This window comes from Pogona vitticeps, chromosome 1 (assembly GCF_051106095.1).
Source record: "Pogona vitticeps strain Pit_001003342236 chromosome 1, PviZW2.1, whole genome shotgun sequence".
NCBI lineage: Eukaryota > Metazoa > Chordata > Lepidosauria > Squamata > Agamidae > Pogona > Pogona vitticeps.
Window position 1 is genome coordinate 184861810 of NC_135783.1, and position 18256 is coordinate 184880065.

Sequence of the window (18256 nt, forward strand, 5' to 3'; positions counted from 1 at the left end):
TTCATATAGACCTCATTTGAACCTAATTACAGTGTCCTTAGATATTTCCATTTTATTAATAGCATCAGTTTCACAATATCAGAAAGATTAAAGTTAATAATTAGTCTAGAATATAGAAACAGCATAAAGCTTTACTTAACACATCAGAACAAGATGAAATCCCCCAGCAAAATTAAAATATATCTGAAAAATATATGTCTATAATTGCCAGTCAACTCACCTTTTGACAACTGGCACCCAAATCATCTCAGCAGATATCCCTAACATTTGTTTAGGTTCATGTGGGATTAAGCAACTGATTTTACCCAGGGTAGGCAAAAGTGCTTTCTTCTGCACCACCTATGTAGATAGAGGGGGACATTTTATTTTGCTAAACCATGATTTGCCAACATTAGTTGTTACATGGTAACTAACAGAGAGCAAAAATAATTTAAAACATCAAATGTTTCAGAATGTACATGTGATTTCTGCTGAAGGTTTGCCACTGAGAATGAATATTTTGATACTAGAATATAGTATCAAAAGAAATAGTCATGCTTGGTATGCAGAGAAAACGTATTGAAAAAGAAAGACTTACATTGTGATAGCATAATTAATCTTATATACAAAATTGTGTTTCCATAGATACCAGCCTGTGATATGATTTTATTCTGCTGTGGATAATCTGAGAAAGTATGAAGAAATATAATAGCCAAATATTTGTTATTTTTCCCCTTAGTTTTTAGGTTTACATTGACTTATTACTAATTAGTAATACAGCTCTCAGTATTAGGTGGCCATAGCTGATCAAGCCTATTTTAAGCCTTTTTGTAGAAGAAAATTGTGAGGAATACAGAAAGATTTAAAATTTGGTTTCTTGTTTCTTTGCTCTTTGCTAAAAGATACGAAATAATGAAGAGACTACATTATTATCCCTATATCAGAAGTTCCAAAGATAGCATCCAGAAAATCCAGATAATAAACAATTTAAAAGAAATTTTTTGAAAATTTAGGACAGTTATATTTATTGAAATATTTAATACAAATCCCACTATGTTATTACTAGCCGGTTGTTTTTAATAAAACGTATTTATTTACTTCTCATATTTTTATTACATTTTTGTTTAAAGAAAGGACAACTAATTCCTATTATTGAACACACAGATATGTAAGCAATTATAATAATACAGAGCTGCAAACTTTAAAACATCCTTGTCATCTCACTCATCAAAACAGATGTTCTAGGGGGAAAAGAGTAGAAGCCTCAGCAAGCGCTTCTAAAAGTGCCATCTTTGGTAATAAAACTTTACATTTTTTAAATTAACTGCCGAAATGCAGAGATGGAACCAGATATCTCCTTCATGAGTTCAGTATTGCTGTTGTTATGTGCCATCAAAACACTTATTATCCAGTAGGATTTTCAAGGGATGGGAAATGTTTGAGGGATGGTCACTATTGCCACCCCAAATGAGTTGCCAGATGGATTTGGGCCCCGGTCTCCTGTGTCCTAACTTGAAAATATTGTGTACAGTATTGTCCACCTAGTATACCTGTGATAGAGAAATGTTCTATAACAGTATCTCTGAAGCTTGACTTCAGCCAGATTCATATGAAAAGAAGTGGTTCTAGAACAAGGGTGAGCAAAAATGAACCACCAGTTGTTAGATTGTAGCTCCTCAGTACTGGCTTTGTCGGCTAGGGCTGATGGAAGTTTCAGAGCAGTGTCTACAGGCCATACTTTGTTCACCACGGTACTGTTTATTTTTATTTATTTAAAATATTTTTACCCTTCCTTTCTCATTAAAATGTATCCAAAGCGGCTTACATAATTAAAAACCAGTATTTAAAACCAACGACGCTGAGTATATAAATACAAAAGTGATCAAACAAATATTATACTAAAACATAAGGAACAATAAAACACATTCAAATCACTTGTTGTTCTAAACCAACCTTTTGTAGACCTTTGCGTAGGAGCAGATGGGGTTTTTAAAGTTTCTCAAATACAATAAAACACAATATTTCCTATTAAAGACAGTTTTGTGAAATTTATTTTTCTTTCGGATGAATCATGCAACACTATTAAATTAACTTTATTAGTAGTATTCAGCAGGTCCTACAAATTTTGCTTTTAAAAAGTACCAGCAAAGGGGGGGGGATGACATTCTTGTCTATGCTAGATGCAAGTTTTACTTTAATATGTTCAGTTTCCTAATATCCTTCCTATATTTTAGTTGTCTTTGTTGCCATTGTGTGCGTGTGTGTATGTGTGTGTGCATATGCACATGAACCCCCACACTAAAGGCTGCTGTTTGATATAAAATTTGTGCAATATAACCATGACAATTAAGCATATAGTTTAATTTATTGTTTCAATATTGTGTTTGAGTTACACTGGTGAAATTGTCAGCCACACAAAATAGGAATGGGGAAGGTTTCTGGTTTGGGCATAAGAGCTCCCACTGTCTCCATTCTTTATCTTCTCCTAGATCTGTCTCTGATTGTTAGGTATGTGGGAAAGCCAGCATTCTCTGTTTAGTGTCCTTCAGTTGTCATAGACATCATTGGAAATCATTTAGTTAAAAGGAGTGCAGTGGAATACAAGGAATTGCAATATGAGTTTAGGAGACCAAGGGCAGCACATCAAGTACATTGTCAAGCCTGGAGTTATTAATTTTTTCTCATTCCCACTGATTTCCTAGGTGAAATTAGGTGACTGTCTGGCCAGCATAATGATGGGAAAGCATACATACTCAAATGACATACGTATCATTTTAATAAAGGATGAGAGAGACTCGAGGGAGTGCATTAAATTGAGTAATAATTTATTATTTAGAGACCTCTATGCATTTACTCATTTTTTCTGGAAGAATTGGCTGTTCCACCAAGGTACACTGTTTTTAAGGGAAGGAAAAACAAAATCTAGATATATATATGACAAGTATTTGGAAGCCAGCTGAATTGAGCAACTAATTGGAGTTTAATGCTTCTGCTATGTAATCTTTCTGCTTCCCCATACATACTTTTTCTGTATGTATCAAAGAGAGGGACAGAGAAGTGTGCTGTCTGTGTACTTGTGTGTGTGAGAAAGGGAGCGAGAGCAAGAGCAAGAGAGAGAGCAATGTATGTCCTATAGGAATGCACTGCAATTATTTCAAATCACAATTAACCTGATTAGAATAATGGACAGGAAGTGTCCCTCAGTAGCTAATGCAGTTTGGCATCAGCTGACTGAAATCCTTTGATAATTTCTGCACAGATGGCTGGGCTGAAAGCAGCACTTTTTTAATTATTATTTTCATGGTCTCTCGGTAGGCCAAAACCTCGACACCAACAACAGACCTCCCCATTAAGGTGGACGGAGCCAACATCAACATCACAGCTGCCATTTATGACGAGATCCAACAGGAGATGAAAAGGGCCAAAGTGTCTCAGGCTCTCTTCGCCAAAGTAGCTGCCAACAAAAGTCAGGTGAGCATGGAGTTCTTTTTTTTCTTTTTTCTTTTGAAGAGCAGAGAAAGCTTTGAGTTTCAAATGATCAAGTACTTATTTATCTGCAGTAGTAACAACAATTTAACTGCAGTAGTAACAAGAATCTGTTGCACTTTGTCCTTTAAATTGATAGCTCAGAAACAACACATTTTGATATAAGAAAAATTAAAAAAAATGAACAGGTCATAAAACACACCTGTTTCCACCCCACCTTGTACATACAGAAAGAACCCTTGAGATAATTATGTCCTGCACATTTGGAATCAGACCATTATCTGTGGGAAACCAGCATGATTTTGCAGATTGATTGACAATGATATCTGTTTGTTAGCTTCTATGTGTATTCATAGTTAAAAGATAAAATGAAAACCTAATAAAGTGCTGAAAGTGAAGTTAATTCACTCATTTGTAGAAATATTGAAGTCTTATTAATAACTCACAAGGATTTCTATATGAAGATAAGCTAAACCTTTCTCATCCTAATTAATTTGTTATATCTTCTACTACGCCACTTGTTTTTGGAGAAGCTTGAGGGTTAATGGTCTCTCACAAACCAAAAAGCAAAAGCTCAGACACAATATGAAATACATAAAAGCAAAATGCCATGGAGCCCCCTTACACTGTTAAATGAATAAAAATCTCTTGTACCACATGGCAAAATATAATGAGAGCTGGAGCTGTTAAACGAATAAAGCTGTTAAAAGCATAATGCCACTTGGCACAACTACTGTGCATTTAACGGTTTTCCACTGTGTAATAAATGACATATGTGGTAAAAGTGCAGTAAATATAAAAACTGCACAATTGATTTTGCAAACGTGCCTTTCTGTACAAATATCAAAGATATTTGTGTAGTGAAGACTGGCTATTCTTAATCAAGATACTGTATTTTATTACAAACTGAATTAGAAATTTCATGTCATTTTTACACAGAAGAGTCGTGAACTAGAATGAATGTGAGCCACCCAAAGTAATTTGAATGGCTCACCAATGTCAATATGTGCCAACTTCAATGCTGAAATTCAGAAAAGCTGGTCACCGTCCATTCTCCTGAATTAGGATGCACTAATTGTTCTTGCCTTGAAAAAGATAAATGTTGCCACATAGAGAAGCATCAGAGAGGATGAAAGAAATGAGCAGAACAGGGTTTTAAATGTGTGAAGACTAAATATGCTCTGGCTATGCCGAGTAATACTTCATACATAAATATTTCTGAGCCTTAGTTCTTTTTTGCTTTATAGTTATAGCATTCAGTTTTGTTTCCTCCATTATGAAGCTTGAACATTATCTGTTTTTGAGATACTGATAAATCATATGACAAATATTGATTAGAAATATGACATTTATTCAGCACCAATGACCACTTCACAGCTGATGTAGCTCAGTGGGTTGAAGTGTCTGGCTGCTGAGCCAGGGGTTGGGAATTTACATCCCCGCCATGCCTCTTGTGTGAGGGGACAACCAAGATCACCCACAGCATGTACAATTTGTTGGGGTTACATGCCCTACCACCCATGTGGCCTGAGCTGAGCTGCATGGTCCTGGAGCATCAGCATAAGGTGAAGATGGTGAATCATTTCTGAGTACTTTATATCTAGAAAATCCTTGGAGAATTGACTTGATGGCATATAATTAATTAAAAATCCTATTTAAAAAACAACAGTATGAGGTGTTTATTTTCATAAATGATTTCGAACTAACATCATTGGGAATGATACATTTATTCTACAGCATGAGTTCTGGGGAGGAGGGCAGAATTTGAGAACTAGTGGTAGTTTTTCTTATTATATTTCCATCTTTTAATATGAAAAAAATCCTAGAAAAATCCTTAAGGAACCATATTTAAGGAGGAAAAGTAATAAACTTCATAAAATTTATAACATCATAATATGTAATCATACCCAAAAAGATAAGTTTCCATTGAGAGTCAACCCCAAAATACACACCGAAGAAGAGTATTGTTGGGTCAGATCAATATTTATTTAACATTCTGTTTCTAACTATGAATGGCCAGATATTCCTGAGAAGCACACACACAGAATAGGAATGACCTCTTGTTAACTATACATTAACTATATAACACACCACTCTATCCATTCTACCCAAACTTGTTCTCAGTCAAAGCAATTTCACACAGAAACAGATTAAATAAAAACATTGTTTCTATTTTCGTTCCATTTGATTGATTATATAAAAATGTGGCTTGCTGTGGTTATTCAATCCCTCCATCCAAGACCATCTGATTCTAAAGGCCACATGTATTCTGATCAAAATTGGTAAGTGATTATCTCACCTAGTCGGCAAAGCAGACAGGCACCATACAATGAGCAGCAAAAGCAGAGATAGCCAGATGGTACAAGGTGAGATGTCAATGTAGTATTTTTCTGCACCACAACACATTTGTTTTGTTTTTTCCAGGACCTGATAGATTTCCAAGTTAGGGTTATAGCAGGTCAGCAAGAAATACTATCCTTATCACAATATATCACATTCCCCCATAATAAGATCACCTAGAATAAAACATGTTTTTGAGGTGTGCGTGTATGTATACAAATATAAAGGAAAGTAGAAAGGTAGCAAAATATACAGATTATGTTAATTAATCATAAACAGTGTCAGTTCAAAAAACAGTACATTGAACCCTACAGTATAAAGTAGCAAATCATGAAAGTGAATTAACAGTTTACTACCAGTAGGTGTTCTTTTGGAATTCTTTCTGCCATGATTTATAATTATACTCACCCAATCTATATCTTCTGAATACAGTTATTCTTTGGAGCTTCTTTCTGCTCTCTGTGAGGTTTTCACATTAATAAGTTTTTTGTTGCCTGTGCAGGACATTTTGGAACTTTCTAGGGCAGAGCATTTGTGGGATGGCAAACTTCATCCATAACAGCACTTGTTCCCTCCAATTTGCTTCAGTTCCTTTTGATTTGCCACCAAGGCGGCCTTGTTCTAGTATGTCAGTTTACTTGGCTATACCTCTTGCTTTGAGTATCTATCAATGAAGTTTTACATCTGCAGGCAGTATCTTTTTTGAACAAAGGGTTTGGGACCACAGACAACTGGAGCTCTTACCCTAAGAACAGAGAAGAGGTAAACAGTGATAATAATCATTACTAGCACCTTTCTAGCACAATTTTAAAAAGATACTAGCTGAAGATCTAACTTCCTGTTGACACATAGGACACTCTGCATGCTTATTTTTCTTTGAACAATTTCCAAAATTATAGGCAATGTCTAGCATTTGCTCTGCAGTGCAGATAAAAAACAACTTTTTGTGACAAAGGGCGCTGTTTGAAAAAATCACCAAACAGCAACCATGTAGATAGTAGTGATTGATAAATATTCTCTATCCTGTTCTACACTTCTGATAGGCACTCAAGCATTTGATCTTTGAGTTTCATCTTTGGTTTCATGGTCTTCTACCTCAGGTATGATGGTACTAGCTTTCTTCGTTCCATCTATGACTGCTCTGACAAACCAAGAACAAGATTAAATTTTTTCTCCACTATTATGTTATTCAAAGAGCTAAAAAGAAAAGGAAGAGCAAAACAAATTATAGCTCATCATTATGATAGCCATCTCTCTGAATGTCACATTGCCACTGATCCACTTTAGATCAGAGATTATTTGGATTGAAAGATCCATGCATATTAGTCAACATCAAGATCTAATGATGTCATCCTGCTGAATTCTCCCGTGCCCTTTATACAAAAATTCAACCTTTACTATACCAAACAGCCAGCAGTGCAACACCACCTATGTTTGGAAGGTTAGATAGCTGAATGGTCACTTCAGAGTCAACCTACTGTCTCACACCAGTATTATCAACAAGAAGAAAACTCAACTTTCTCTCATTGATAGTGATTGAGATTGTGGGAATATTAACTATCACCACATTCATCATTCTTAATCACATGATTCTACCTGGGAAACAGATTACTGTTCTTCTCACATGAATCACCATTCTTCTTGTCTGTCATATACAATGATGGCAATGATTGCTGCTGATCAGAGAGGGGTGGTCTTATTCCCATTACACATTGAGGCTGTGGGCTATTGCTATAGAACATGAAGCAGACACAGATAAAGCAGGTAGAACAATGGACATTGTAGTTAGTCCTTGTCTTCAGTATCACATTATTGTCAATTTCTGCCTCTGCAATAGTTTATCTGACCATTACCATTACTTCTGTAGTACTGTAAGCAATAATAACTTTACTGATGTAAACAGTCATCAGTAATGTACCACTTCCACTTTTGGCCACGACCATTGATTCCATTCAAGGGTGAGGGGGACTTGTTGCCATTCCTTTGCTGTTGACTTCTGCAGATTCATCTATCATACCCCAAGACATGATCTCAAATATTGTGTTCACTGCCTAATAACATCAGCTCTTCCTCAAGTACCATTTTATTTTGAGCCTGATATCTTTGATACCAAGAATGATATCCTCAATGCCAATTACTATCTATGTCACCCCCACACACCTAATTAGACTGTTTTAGTAAATCCATGTAACAATATCTGTGCCATTTTGTGTGTGTGTCAACTATATTTTGATCAACAATACAAGTCTTGTTGATACTGACATCACTGATAGACAATTCAAAAATTACCCAAGAATGATCCAGCATTATCTGCACCTGAGGAGACCAGATAACTATTAATCCAGTCCCTCTTAAGACTTGTTGAATGCTACTTTAACCTCATCAGATAGCCAGATAGCTGACACCATATCGCCCCTGTTCAACTGAGGACTTCACAGATTAATTGTCTGGATGTTTTCCACATTAGACTTTGAGGTAAAGAAAAATCAGTTGAGCAAGTCACAAATAACATACTGGGGTCTGTACAAACTCTCCTCCACAGAGAGGACAATAGCAATACATAATGGAGAGAAATCATAGTTACGTTCTTGTGCACTGTGGTAGAATTGTCTGCAAAATACAGCACAGATATTGTTACATGGATCTACCAAATAATTATCTAATTAAGTGTGCGGAAGTGGGAAAGTGGGGAATGTGGGATAGATTCAGTTGTCTTATAAACAATTTGTTCACATGGTGGTAGTCCCATCAACATAAGGTGCCTTCTCAGTTTCGACTGCAGTTCTTACCCCGAGAGAGCATTTTTTAAACGTTCTAAAGCACAGTTTGGTGAAAAGTTAAAACAGCCATGTCTATCATGATACTGCTATTATCATGCAGATACAGTTGGCATCTAAATCTGTGTCTACAATAAAGTGAAGTCTTCAGGGAATAGCTGACCATGCCTGGTGATTAAACTTCTGTATGCACTGTATTTTTTAGTTTACAAGATTTTATTTTCAGGGTATCTTTAAGATACAGCATCATTCATTCATTCATTCATTCATTCATTCATTCATTCATTCATTTGATTTATACCCCACCTATCTGGACTATTAGCCCACTCTAGGCGGCTTTCAATACAAAAGACAATAAAACACTAGGATGTACATAATCGTTCAATAAAAATTTCAATAAAAGAAAAAAAAGAAAGACTAAAATAAGGAAAAAATAAGAAGAGAGATCAGGTACTGGCTGGAGGGAAAGCCTGGATGTACAACCATGTTTTTAGTTGGGTTTTAAAGATATCCAGTGTAGGGGCCGCACGAATCTCCGGAGGGAGGTTGTTCCAGAGGTGAGGAGCCACCGCCATGAAGGCCCGGTTTCGTGTTTTCTCCTTCTGGGCCTCTCTCGGCATCAGGCTCCTCAGCCTCACCTCCTGACTCGCACGGGTGATCCATGTAGACCTTGGTGGAAGCAGGCGTTCCGCCAAATATCGAGGTCCTAAACCGTTTAGGGCAGCAAACTATGGCAAGTCCTTAAAGAAATGGGAGTGCCACACCACCTTATCTGTCTCCTGAGAAACCTATATGTGGGACAGGAAGCAACAGTTAGAACTGGATATGGAACAACTGATTGGTTCAAAATTGGGAAAGGAGTATGACAAGGCTGTATATTGTCCCCCTGCTTATTCAACTTATATGCAGAATACATCATGCGAAAGGCTGGACTGGAGGAATCCCAAGCCAGAATCAAGATTGCCGGAAGAAATATCAACAATCTCCAATATGCAGATGATACCACTCTGATGGCAGAAAGTGAGGAGGAATTAAGGAACCTTGTAATGAGGGTGAAAGAGGAGAGTGCAAAAAATGGTCTGAAGCTCAACATCAGAAAAACTAAGATCATGGCCACTGTCCCATCACCTCCATGATCACTGCAGATGGAGACAACAGCCACGAAATTAAAAGACACCTGCTTCTTGGGAGGAAAGGGATGACAAACCTTGATAGCATCCTAAAAAGCAGAGACATCACCTTGCCAACGAAAGTCCGCATAGTCAAAGCTATGATTTTTCCTGTAGTGATGTATGGAAGTGAGAGCTGGACCATAAAGAAAGCTGACCGCCGAAGAATTGATGCTTTTGAATTGTGGTGTTGGAGGAGGCTCTTGAGAGTCCCCTGGACTGCAAGGAGAACAAACCTATCAATTCTAAAGGAAATCAACCGTGAGTGCTCACTGGAACGACAGATCCTGTAGCTGAGGCTCCAGTACTTTGGCCATCTCATGAGAAGAGAAGACTCCTTGGAAAAGACCTTGATGTTAGGAAAGTGTGAAGGCAAGAGGAGAAGGGGACGACAGAGGATGAGATGGTTGGACAATGTCATTGAAGCTACCAGAATGAATTTGACACAACTCCAGGAGGCAGTGGAAGATAGGAGAGCCTGGCGTGCTCTGGTCCATGGAGTCATGAAGAGTCGGACACGACTAAACGAAACGAAAGTAAGCATTAAGACTCTGAAGTTGACGCGGAAACGAATGGGTTGCCAATGCAGTGCAGCCAGAGTTGGAGAAATGTATTGGTATTTTCTCACTCCAAAAAGGAGCCTGGCCGCCGCATTCTGCACCACCTGAAGTTTCTGCGTCAGCCTCAAAGGCAGCCCCACGTAGAGCGCGTTACAGTGGTCTAATCTTGAGATTACGAGTGCATGCACCAAGTGAGTGAGTGCCCCCGTGTCGAGGTAGGGCCGCAGCTGGGCAATCCGCCAAAGGTGGAAAAAGGCGGTGCAGACTACCAACGCCACCTGTGTTTCCATGGTGAACGTCGGGTCCAAATGTATGCCCAAGCTGTGAACCCCACACTTCACAGCCAGGGTCACCCCCCCCCAAATGTGAGAGAGTCACCCAGGCCGCCAACCACGGGGCCACCCACCCTCAGAACCTCCGTCTTGTCCGGGTTCAGCCTCAGCCCATTCTCCTGCATCCATTGCAGTACGGTCCCCAGGCAGCGCTGAAGGGACAGGACGGCATCACCTGCAGTTGGTGAGAAGGAGAAGTAGAGCTGGGTGTCATCGGCATATTGATGACACGAAGTCCCACATCCCCTGATGACCCCTCCCAGTGGCCTCATATAGATGTTGAACAGCACTGGGGAGATGATCGACCCCTGTGGGACCCAACAATTGAGACTCCACAGGGCCGAGACATTCTCCCCAAGCTGCACTCTCTGGGGATGGTCCCCCAAGAAGGAACGGAGCCAGGCGAGTGCCGAGCCACCAATTCCCAACTCGGAGAGCAGCCCCAGGAGGATACTGTGGTTGACGGTATCAAAGGCTGCCGAGATGTCGAGGAGGACCAACAGAGACATTTTACCCCTGTCAGCCTCCCTCAGCAGGTCATCGTACAGGTCAACCAATGCCATCTCTGTACCGTAGCCCAACTGAAATGGATCCAGAGCATCTGTTTCATCCAAGTGGGCCTGAAGCTGATTGGCCACCACCCTCTCGACCACTTTACTCATGAAAGAAACATTGGCGACGGGCCTATTAATACATTCTAAATCAAAAGGGAAATATTATTTAAAGCTTAGGTCCCTTCAGGTTATATCAGTCTGTGGAATAAGATTGTTACATACAGACAAACATATTCAGTTAATATGTGTGTGTGACCTCATGAGGACAGACATGGCATCAGCACTCAGACTGACACTGTCAGCTTCGGCAGCAGCAGTATTGCTGCTTTTGTTGTTGGGAAAGAGTTATGAAGAGACATTGTCTTACATATCCATACCATGCGGCTCCATCCTATTCAAGGAAGGATTTACTCACAGCCCCCATTCCCAGCAAATCTCTCATCTGCAAAGCAAGTACATACTTATCTCACGGGGGGGGGGGGACACAGATGGAACTCAGGGGCACTATTTCAGAAACATGTGACACTGAAATCACCCCTGCCCCTTCAGCTGTGCTTGCCCCAGAACTAGCAGTGACGACAAGTTAGGAATCCTTGTTAGGAACGTGGAGCCAAAAACAAGAACTCTCAAGAAGAATCTAGAAGCATTTTCAACAGTGTGCAACAGATGCTCATATGGCTGAGTGCATGCACTGCAAGAAGATGCTCAAGTGTGAGCAGGACTTGGGCCACCTCTCCAATAGTACCATTCTCAGCCCCTCGAAGCACAGGGCATTGATGCTGGCAAATGAAGTGATTACTGTGGGGATAAGTGGCTTCCTTTTTCTGACGTGTAAGCATCATTAGAGGGCAGAGCTTCAGCTACTGGGGAAGCAGGGAGTTAGATGGGCAAACATCAATAGGTGGGAGGCAGAAAATGCAAGACTCAAATGTCAAGAATAAGTTCCAGAAGGAAGGAGTGGGGGGTACAGGAAAAGGCTTCTGCAGAGATAAAAATGCCAAGATTGCTGATTGCCTAAGGGAGATGATCTCCTAAGGGATCTTGCTGAGCAGCCATTCTCTGTGGTGCAAATACTGGCTTCCATAAGTTTGTGGCAAAACCAGCCCACCATTACCAATTTCCATCCTGAATGACCCTTAGCTACAGAGTGGTGCCAGATTATATTAGCATGTCAGGCGACTGGTATAGCAGCAATTGGCAGTGCATGTGTTATATTTGGCAAATGGCACGTGGAGCAGCTATGGGGCAAATCACCTCCTTTCCTTTCATTCTCTTGCTACCTTCCCCATCTCTTTTTCTTTGCCTCTCATTCTCCTCCCCCTCACCCACTGGGCCTCTTTCTGGCCACTGGTCATGGCTCTCCAGTATTATTCTTTGGGTGAGAAGGGATGGAGAAGCCTGGCTTGAGTAGTACTTTGTTGCATTCTATAATTATAAACTATTGTCAGGGAGAACAAATGAAAGTACTAGTCAGGCCGGATTACCCCCCCCCCCCTTCTCCCCACTCTCACCAAAACTATTTTATTGGGGAGCCACTGTCAAGTCAAGGGAGCCATGCGTTGGAAAAGTTTGGGAACCTCTGGTCTAGGTGGATGAGAGATTCTGAAGAGCGGCATTTTTCCAGCCTGAAGTGGTAGCCCTGGGCAGCAAACTAAAGGACCTGCTCCATTACAGGTTTGCCTTCTTATGTAAGGAAAAGCATGTTCTAGCAATACTCTTTGACCCCGGAATTAAACAACAGGCAGTGGACAGTAGGCAGCAGTAAAGGGCTAGGGGCAATGCCAGCCAACTTTCATTCACATGGAGCAGCAGGTAATGAAGAAGGCCTGTCTAGCACTGAAGGATCACACAAGGCAGGAAGAAACTAGCAATGTTCATGCACATTGATAGTACACACCTCTAGTTAATAGCATGAATTTAGTCTCTTGAGACATACATCACACATAATTTTTTTTGTCACAGATGCTGACATTTTTCTACACTAAAATGTGGGTGAGGAAATATTTGTAGCATATAGCTGAGTAGTGATTTTGAATCATTTTTACTAAAAAAATTTCATTTGCCTATTCACATATTTGCTGGAAGCCCTGCAAAATGTCAGTGCATATGCATTCATTTAAAAAAAATCTTAAGAAAATCAAATTAAATAAGCACCATCTCCAGTTCAGTAAATGAAATGCTAGCACATATTCTTCCTTACAAATGTGAGTGCATCAGTTGTAGTATCCTAAATTTGCAATATTTGAGTATAAATTACTTTGGACACCTTATTTCCTGCTTACATTATGAGCATTGCTGTAGTTATAGAAAAGGTAGCCATGTTAGTTTGTGCTAATCTGAGCTTTCATGGAGAAGACCACTTCCTCTTATATAAGAGAGATGCACAATACAACATGGCAAATATTTAAACATTTATTTTATTTATTTTATTTCTATCCCGCCTATCTGGTCTTACTAGACCACTCTAGGCGGCTTACAATCAGCTCAACAATAAAAATTTTAAAACATTACAGGTTAGGAAAGATAGAGATCAAAGAAAGTATAAAAAGAAAAAGATCGTCAGGGGTTATCTGTTGGGAAGGCCTGCCTATACATCAGTGTTTTTAATGGTTTCTTAAAAATGCCCAGCGAGGGAGCCGCGCGAATCTCAGGAGGTAAGTTATTCCAAAGGCGAGGAGCCACCACCAAGAAGGCCCGATTTCTGGTCTTTTCCTTTCGAGCCTCTCTTGGCGTCAGGCTCCTCAGCCTAACCTCCTGGCTCGCATGAGTGACACGGGTAGATCTAGGTGGGAGGAGGCGTTCCACCAAATATTGAGGTCCTAAACCATTTAGGGCTTTGTAAGTAAGCATCAACACTTTGAAGTCGATGCAGAATAGGATGGGCAGCCAATGCAATGCGGCCAGAGTGGGCGAGATATGTTGGTATCTTCTCACTCCACTAAGTAATCTGGCCGCAGCATTCTGCACCACCTGTAATTTCCGCAGCAGCCTCAAAGGTAGCCCCACGTAGAGTGCATTGCAGTGGTCTAATCTTGAGATTACAAGCGCATGTACTAAAGTAGTGAGAGCCCCCACATCAAGGTAGGGTCGCAGCTGGGCTATCCGCCTGAGATGGAAAAATGCGGTACGGACCACGGACGCCACCTGGATTTCCATAGTAAGCGCCGGGTCCAGATGAATCCCCAAGCTGCGAACCCCATCCCTGGCAGGCAGGGTCACCCCCCCAAAAGTGAGGGAGCTACCCAAATCCCCAACTGTGGGAGAACCCACCCTCAGTACATGACGTCAAAGTACTGATACTGTGGTTTGTTTGTTTGTTTGTTTGTTTGTTTGTTTGGTTGGTTGGTTGGTTGGTTGGTTGGTTGGTTGGTTGGTTGGTTGGTTGGTTGGTTGGTTGGTTGGTTGGTTGGTTGGTTGGTTGGTTGGTAAGAAAGTCAATGAGTATTTAACAGTGGGGTGATAGCCTCTTTCATACAAAGATATAATCTATTGAAACTTGTGCTGTAAAGGATATAAGAACCTCTGTCATGAATAACAATCATGGAATAACATGAATTTTAATTATACTAAGGAGACTTGCCTTTTACAGTTGCTAATGATCTTTTTTATAGGTGATTGTCTGGGGTAATTCACACACACATCACACATCAGCTGGCATCTGGGTATGTAGCGGGGTTTCCTTCCCATCTCTGTGTCAGTGTTGTGTAGTCCATTGTGTGTCAGTAGTTTCAAACAACTACCTGCCCCACATTTGATCTGGCAACACGATTGGGATCTAACAATGTTACTTTACCTATTCCTATACCAATGTTATTCATACCATCTTTTGCCAACAATGCCCATCTGCACTCTACATAAGTCAATTGGGACAATATCTATGCAAATGAATTAATGGACACAAATCAGACATCAGGAATGAAAACATAGAGAAATCTGTTTCACATTATTTTAATTAACCAGGACATTCTACACATGATCTAAAAGTGGCCATTCTGGAAAAAAGAAACTATAAGATAAGAATCTAGAGAGAGACATTGGAGATAAAGTGTATGCTAGACACTCATCTCAGTGGACTCAATATAAGTCAAGGCTTTTTAGGGCACTACAAAATATGAACACTACAATAATTGTACTGCACAGTATTTCCCAGGTACATTTTCCTCCTTAACAGATCCACTTAAAAAACTTCAAAGGTAAATCAGAGAATCTTAACTCATTGCCATGTTGCTGTTGTGGTCATCCATTGCCTGGGATAATTCACACATCATTCTGATGTGACAATCTCCTATAAAGAAAAGGCCATTTGCAACTGTAAAAGGTGAGTAACTAATGTAATTATTAACGTTTATGTTATTCTACTATTGTTGTTCATGACAGATGTTCTTACATCCTTTACAGCACAAACTCCACTGTAAAATATTAGAGATGGTCGTATTCATATTCATATACGAATATGAATACCCCCCCATAGTTGGACATAGCAAGGGTCCAGCCCACTGGACCATCCACTCCCTTCCTATAGCTCCAGTGCTTGCTGATCTGTGAGCCACTCCTGCTGCAAGGTCGAAGAGTGGCTTGCAGACCGCAAGCTCCAGAGTGATAGGAAGGGAGTGTGGAGCCCGCGGCAACAGTGGAAGGTGAGTGAACAGTCCAGCCCCAGGGGGCTGGGCCCTCATTATGTCCACCTGTGTCTCTATTAAAAATCTCTATTAAATACCCATTGACTTTCTTACCAACCAACCAATCATGATGTCTGCATTTTGATACCATGTATAAATATTTGCCATGCTATATATCCTTCTTATGTCTGAAGAAGTGGACTTGTTCACAAAAGCTCACATTAAAATATAACAATTAGTCTTTAAGGTACCACCACATTTTTGTCTTTTTCATTTGTTATTTATTTATTTATTTATTTATTTATTTATTTATTTATTTATTTATTTATTTATTTAACCTGTAATATGAGCATTGATTCATTGATAGAGCAGAGAAAGTCCTCAAAAGAAGAAGTCTTTAGTGTTATGTTGGAAAATGCATCTTCCAAAGGAAGAAAATTCAGACTATTGATCAGCTTTCCCCAACCTTAATGAAAATATGGACACTGATGTGCTATTGATGCTGCAGAATCTGTCACTCTAGCCATTAAAAAAATACCCAAATCGTAAGTATTTTAAAATGATGCTTCACAATATAATGATTAATCAACAATGAAACATTTGACCCATAAATTTTGAAATGAGCTCTATGCCCCTGACCATGGGTTGCCCTTGGGCTCAAGAAATTAGTTTCCGAGCCTGTTTGCATATGATTGATGCTGACTGGCATAACTGAGCCACTAAGAGGTCAGATACTTTCAGAATGTAACGTCTCACAACAGGTTAATTCTTCCTATCTACACTGTGGGGAAGACACTACACCTTTGTATTGAACTTATTGTCATCACCTATTTTCCCTAAAACTCTGTAACTAGTAACACCCAGCTGAAATCAACAAGGATGTAGCAAACTGTGTAAAACTCTTTGTCAGCATTTTGTACATACAAATAATTCCCTTGGAATGCATAGTACAAGACACATGGACTCTCTGTGTTGCCACCTCCCAGAATAAAATAGCACAACTTTTTGAGTTTTTTTAAACAGAAAAAGGAGATTTATTTATTAATAATTCATGAGTTCTCATTGAACATGCACGAAGCAACGGTGCTATTCAATAGAGAATACTGTCATCTGTCACTGTTTTATTTGACATTTACACTTTTTTTGCTTCGTACTGCAAAACTTTCTTGAATGGCATGCTCAGATTATTTAAATGGAAAGGGAAACCAACACAGTGTGCACACTCTTCCTCTTTTCCTGATGCTTGTCTGTTTAGGTACTGTGTGCTTCAGTAAAGATGAGGCGTATGGTAGTGTAGTGTTTTCTCTCATATTAGCCATCTAACACCAGTTTGGTACATAAATGTATTGTACTGAAGGGAAGAGTGAAAGACTGAGTAAATAGGAGGGATAGAACAACAGTGAGTGAACGATAGAATTGCTCTGTATATGTGTACAAATAAACTGAGAAACAGAGAAAAACTAAATAATAGCTGTAGTGAAGGAAGCTAACGCAAATGAATTGCCATTGCCGGTGCCAAATAAATATTTATAAATGGCATCAGAGGGAGGCCTGCTTGTATAAAATTGTAAGCATGAAGAGGGCATTTAGCACAATGACATGACATAGTTAGGAAGGCTTTGCAATTTCTTGCTAATATTAGGCTCATGAAAATCTTTCTGCTCTGTAGGTTAGTTATTATTTATAAAAATTGCAGAACCAGCTGATACATTCATGAGCTAATTATTGTAGCAGCTGGGTATACATGGCGCAATATGTCTGAGGCTGTGAAGTATCACTGATTTCTTGGGTTGGGCTGCTGTGTCTGTGTGCACACACATGCTTTAGAAAGCTGGACCCCTTAATCTGATCAGCCAAGCAAAGAGTTTCTGGGGAAACTGGATTAATATTTCCCTAAATAACTGGAATGTGATTCACCTTCAGAACTGAGCTATACTAAACATGCCATTAGCTTCCAACTGCTGGGGTACTGAGAATTCTTAGGTGTCCTAAGGATGAAACCTTTGAATCGTTATTTCTTTGTCAGAAATTAATTCGGTTTGCTCATGTCTGCACACATGGTCACACTGCAGTCTAGTTCTCTCCTTAATAGCTCCATGGTCAGGACCTTGCAAGTTACTTGGCAAATTGAGTGCTATACTTCCTAAAGACTAATGGCAGAGAGCATGTAGTCCATAATGAGGCCTGTAGCGTTAGTCTAAGTGACTGTAATGAGTGCAGATTATAGCAATGTATATCAATCAAATGTGTCTGCTGGTCAACAACATTCCAAGATCATAAGCAGAGGTGGAAGCAGTCAGCTGTCATGCTTCTCTTTTCAAGCTGAACCTTCCAAAATCACAACCGCATCCACAGATAAGCCAGCCCATTTTAGGCTCTAGATTATTCAAAACACTGACTTTCAAGAGCTGAAAAACTTTTCTTATTCCTTACAAACAAC

At 39.6% G+C, this 18256-nt stretch overlaps 1 protein-coding gene across 3 annotated transcripts in view; it reads left to right on the forward strand.

Moving 5' to 3' along the window:
• The window catches only part of SATB2 (SATB homeobox 2), a 193587-nt gene that overhangs the window by 142496 nt on the left and 32835 nt on the right, over window positions 1-18256 (forward strand). For all 3 annotated transcript variants that reach the window (XM_020795339.3, XM_020795340.3, XM_020795343.3), the window contains one exon: window positions 3295-3450. In XM_020795339.3, coding sequence (XP_020650998.2) covers window positions 3295-3450 — 156 coding nt within the window. The remainder of the gene's footprint in view (window positions 1-3294; window positions 3451-18256) is intronic.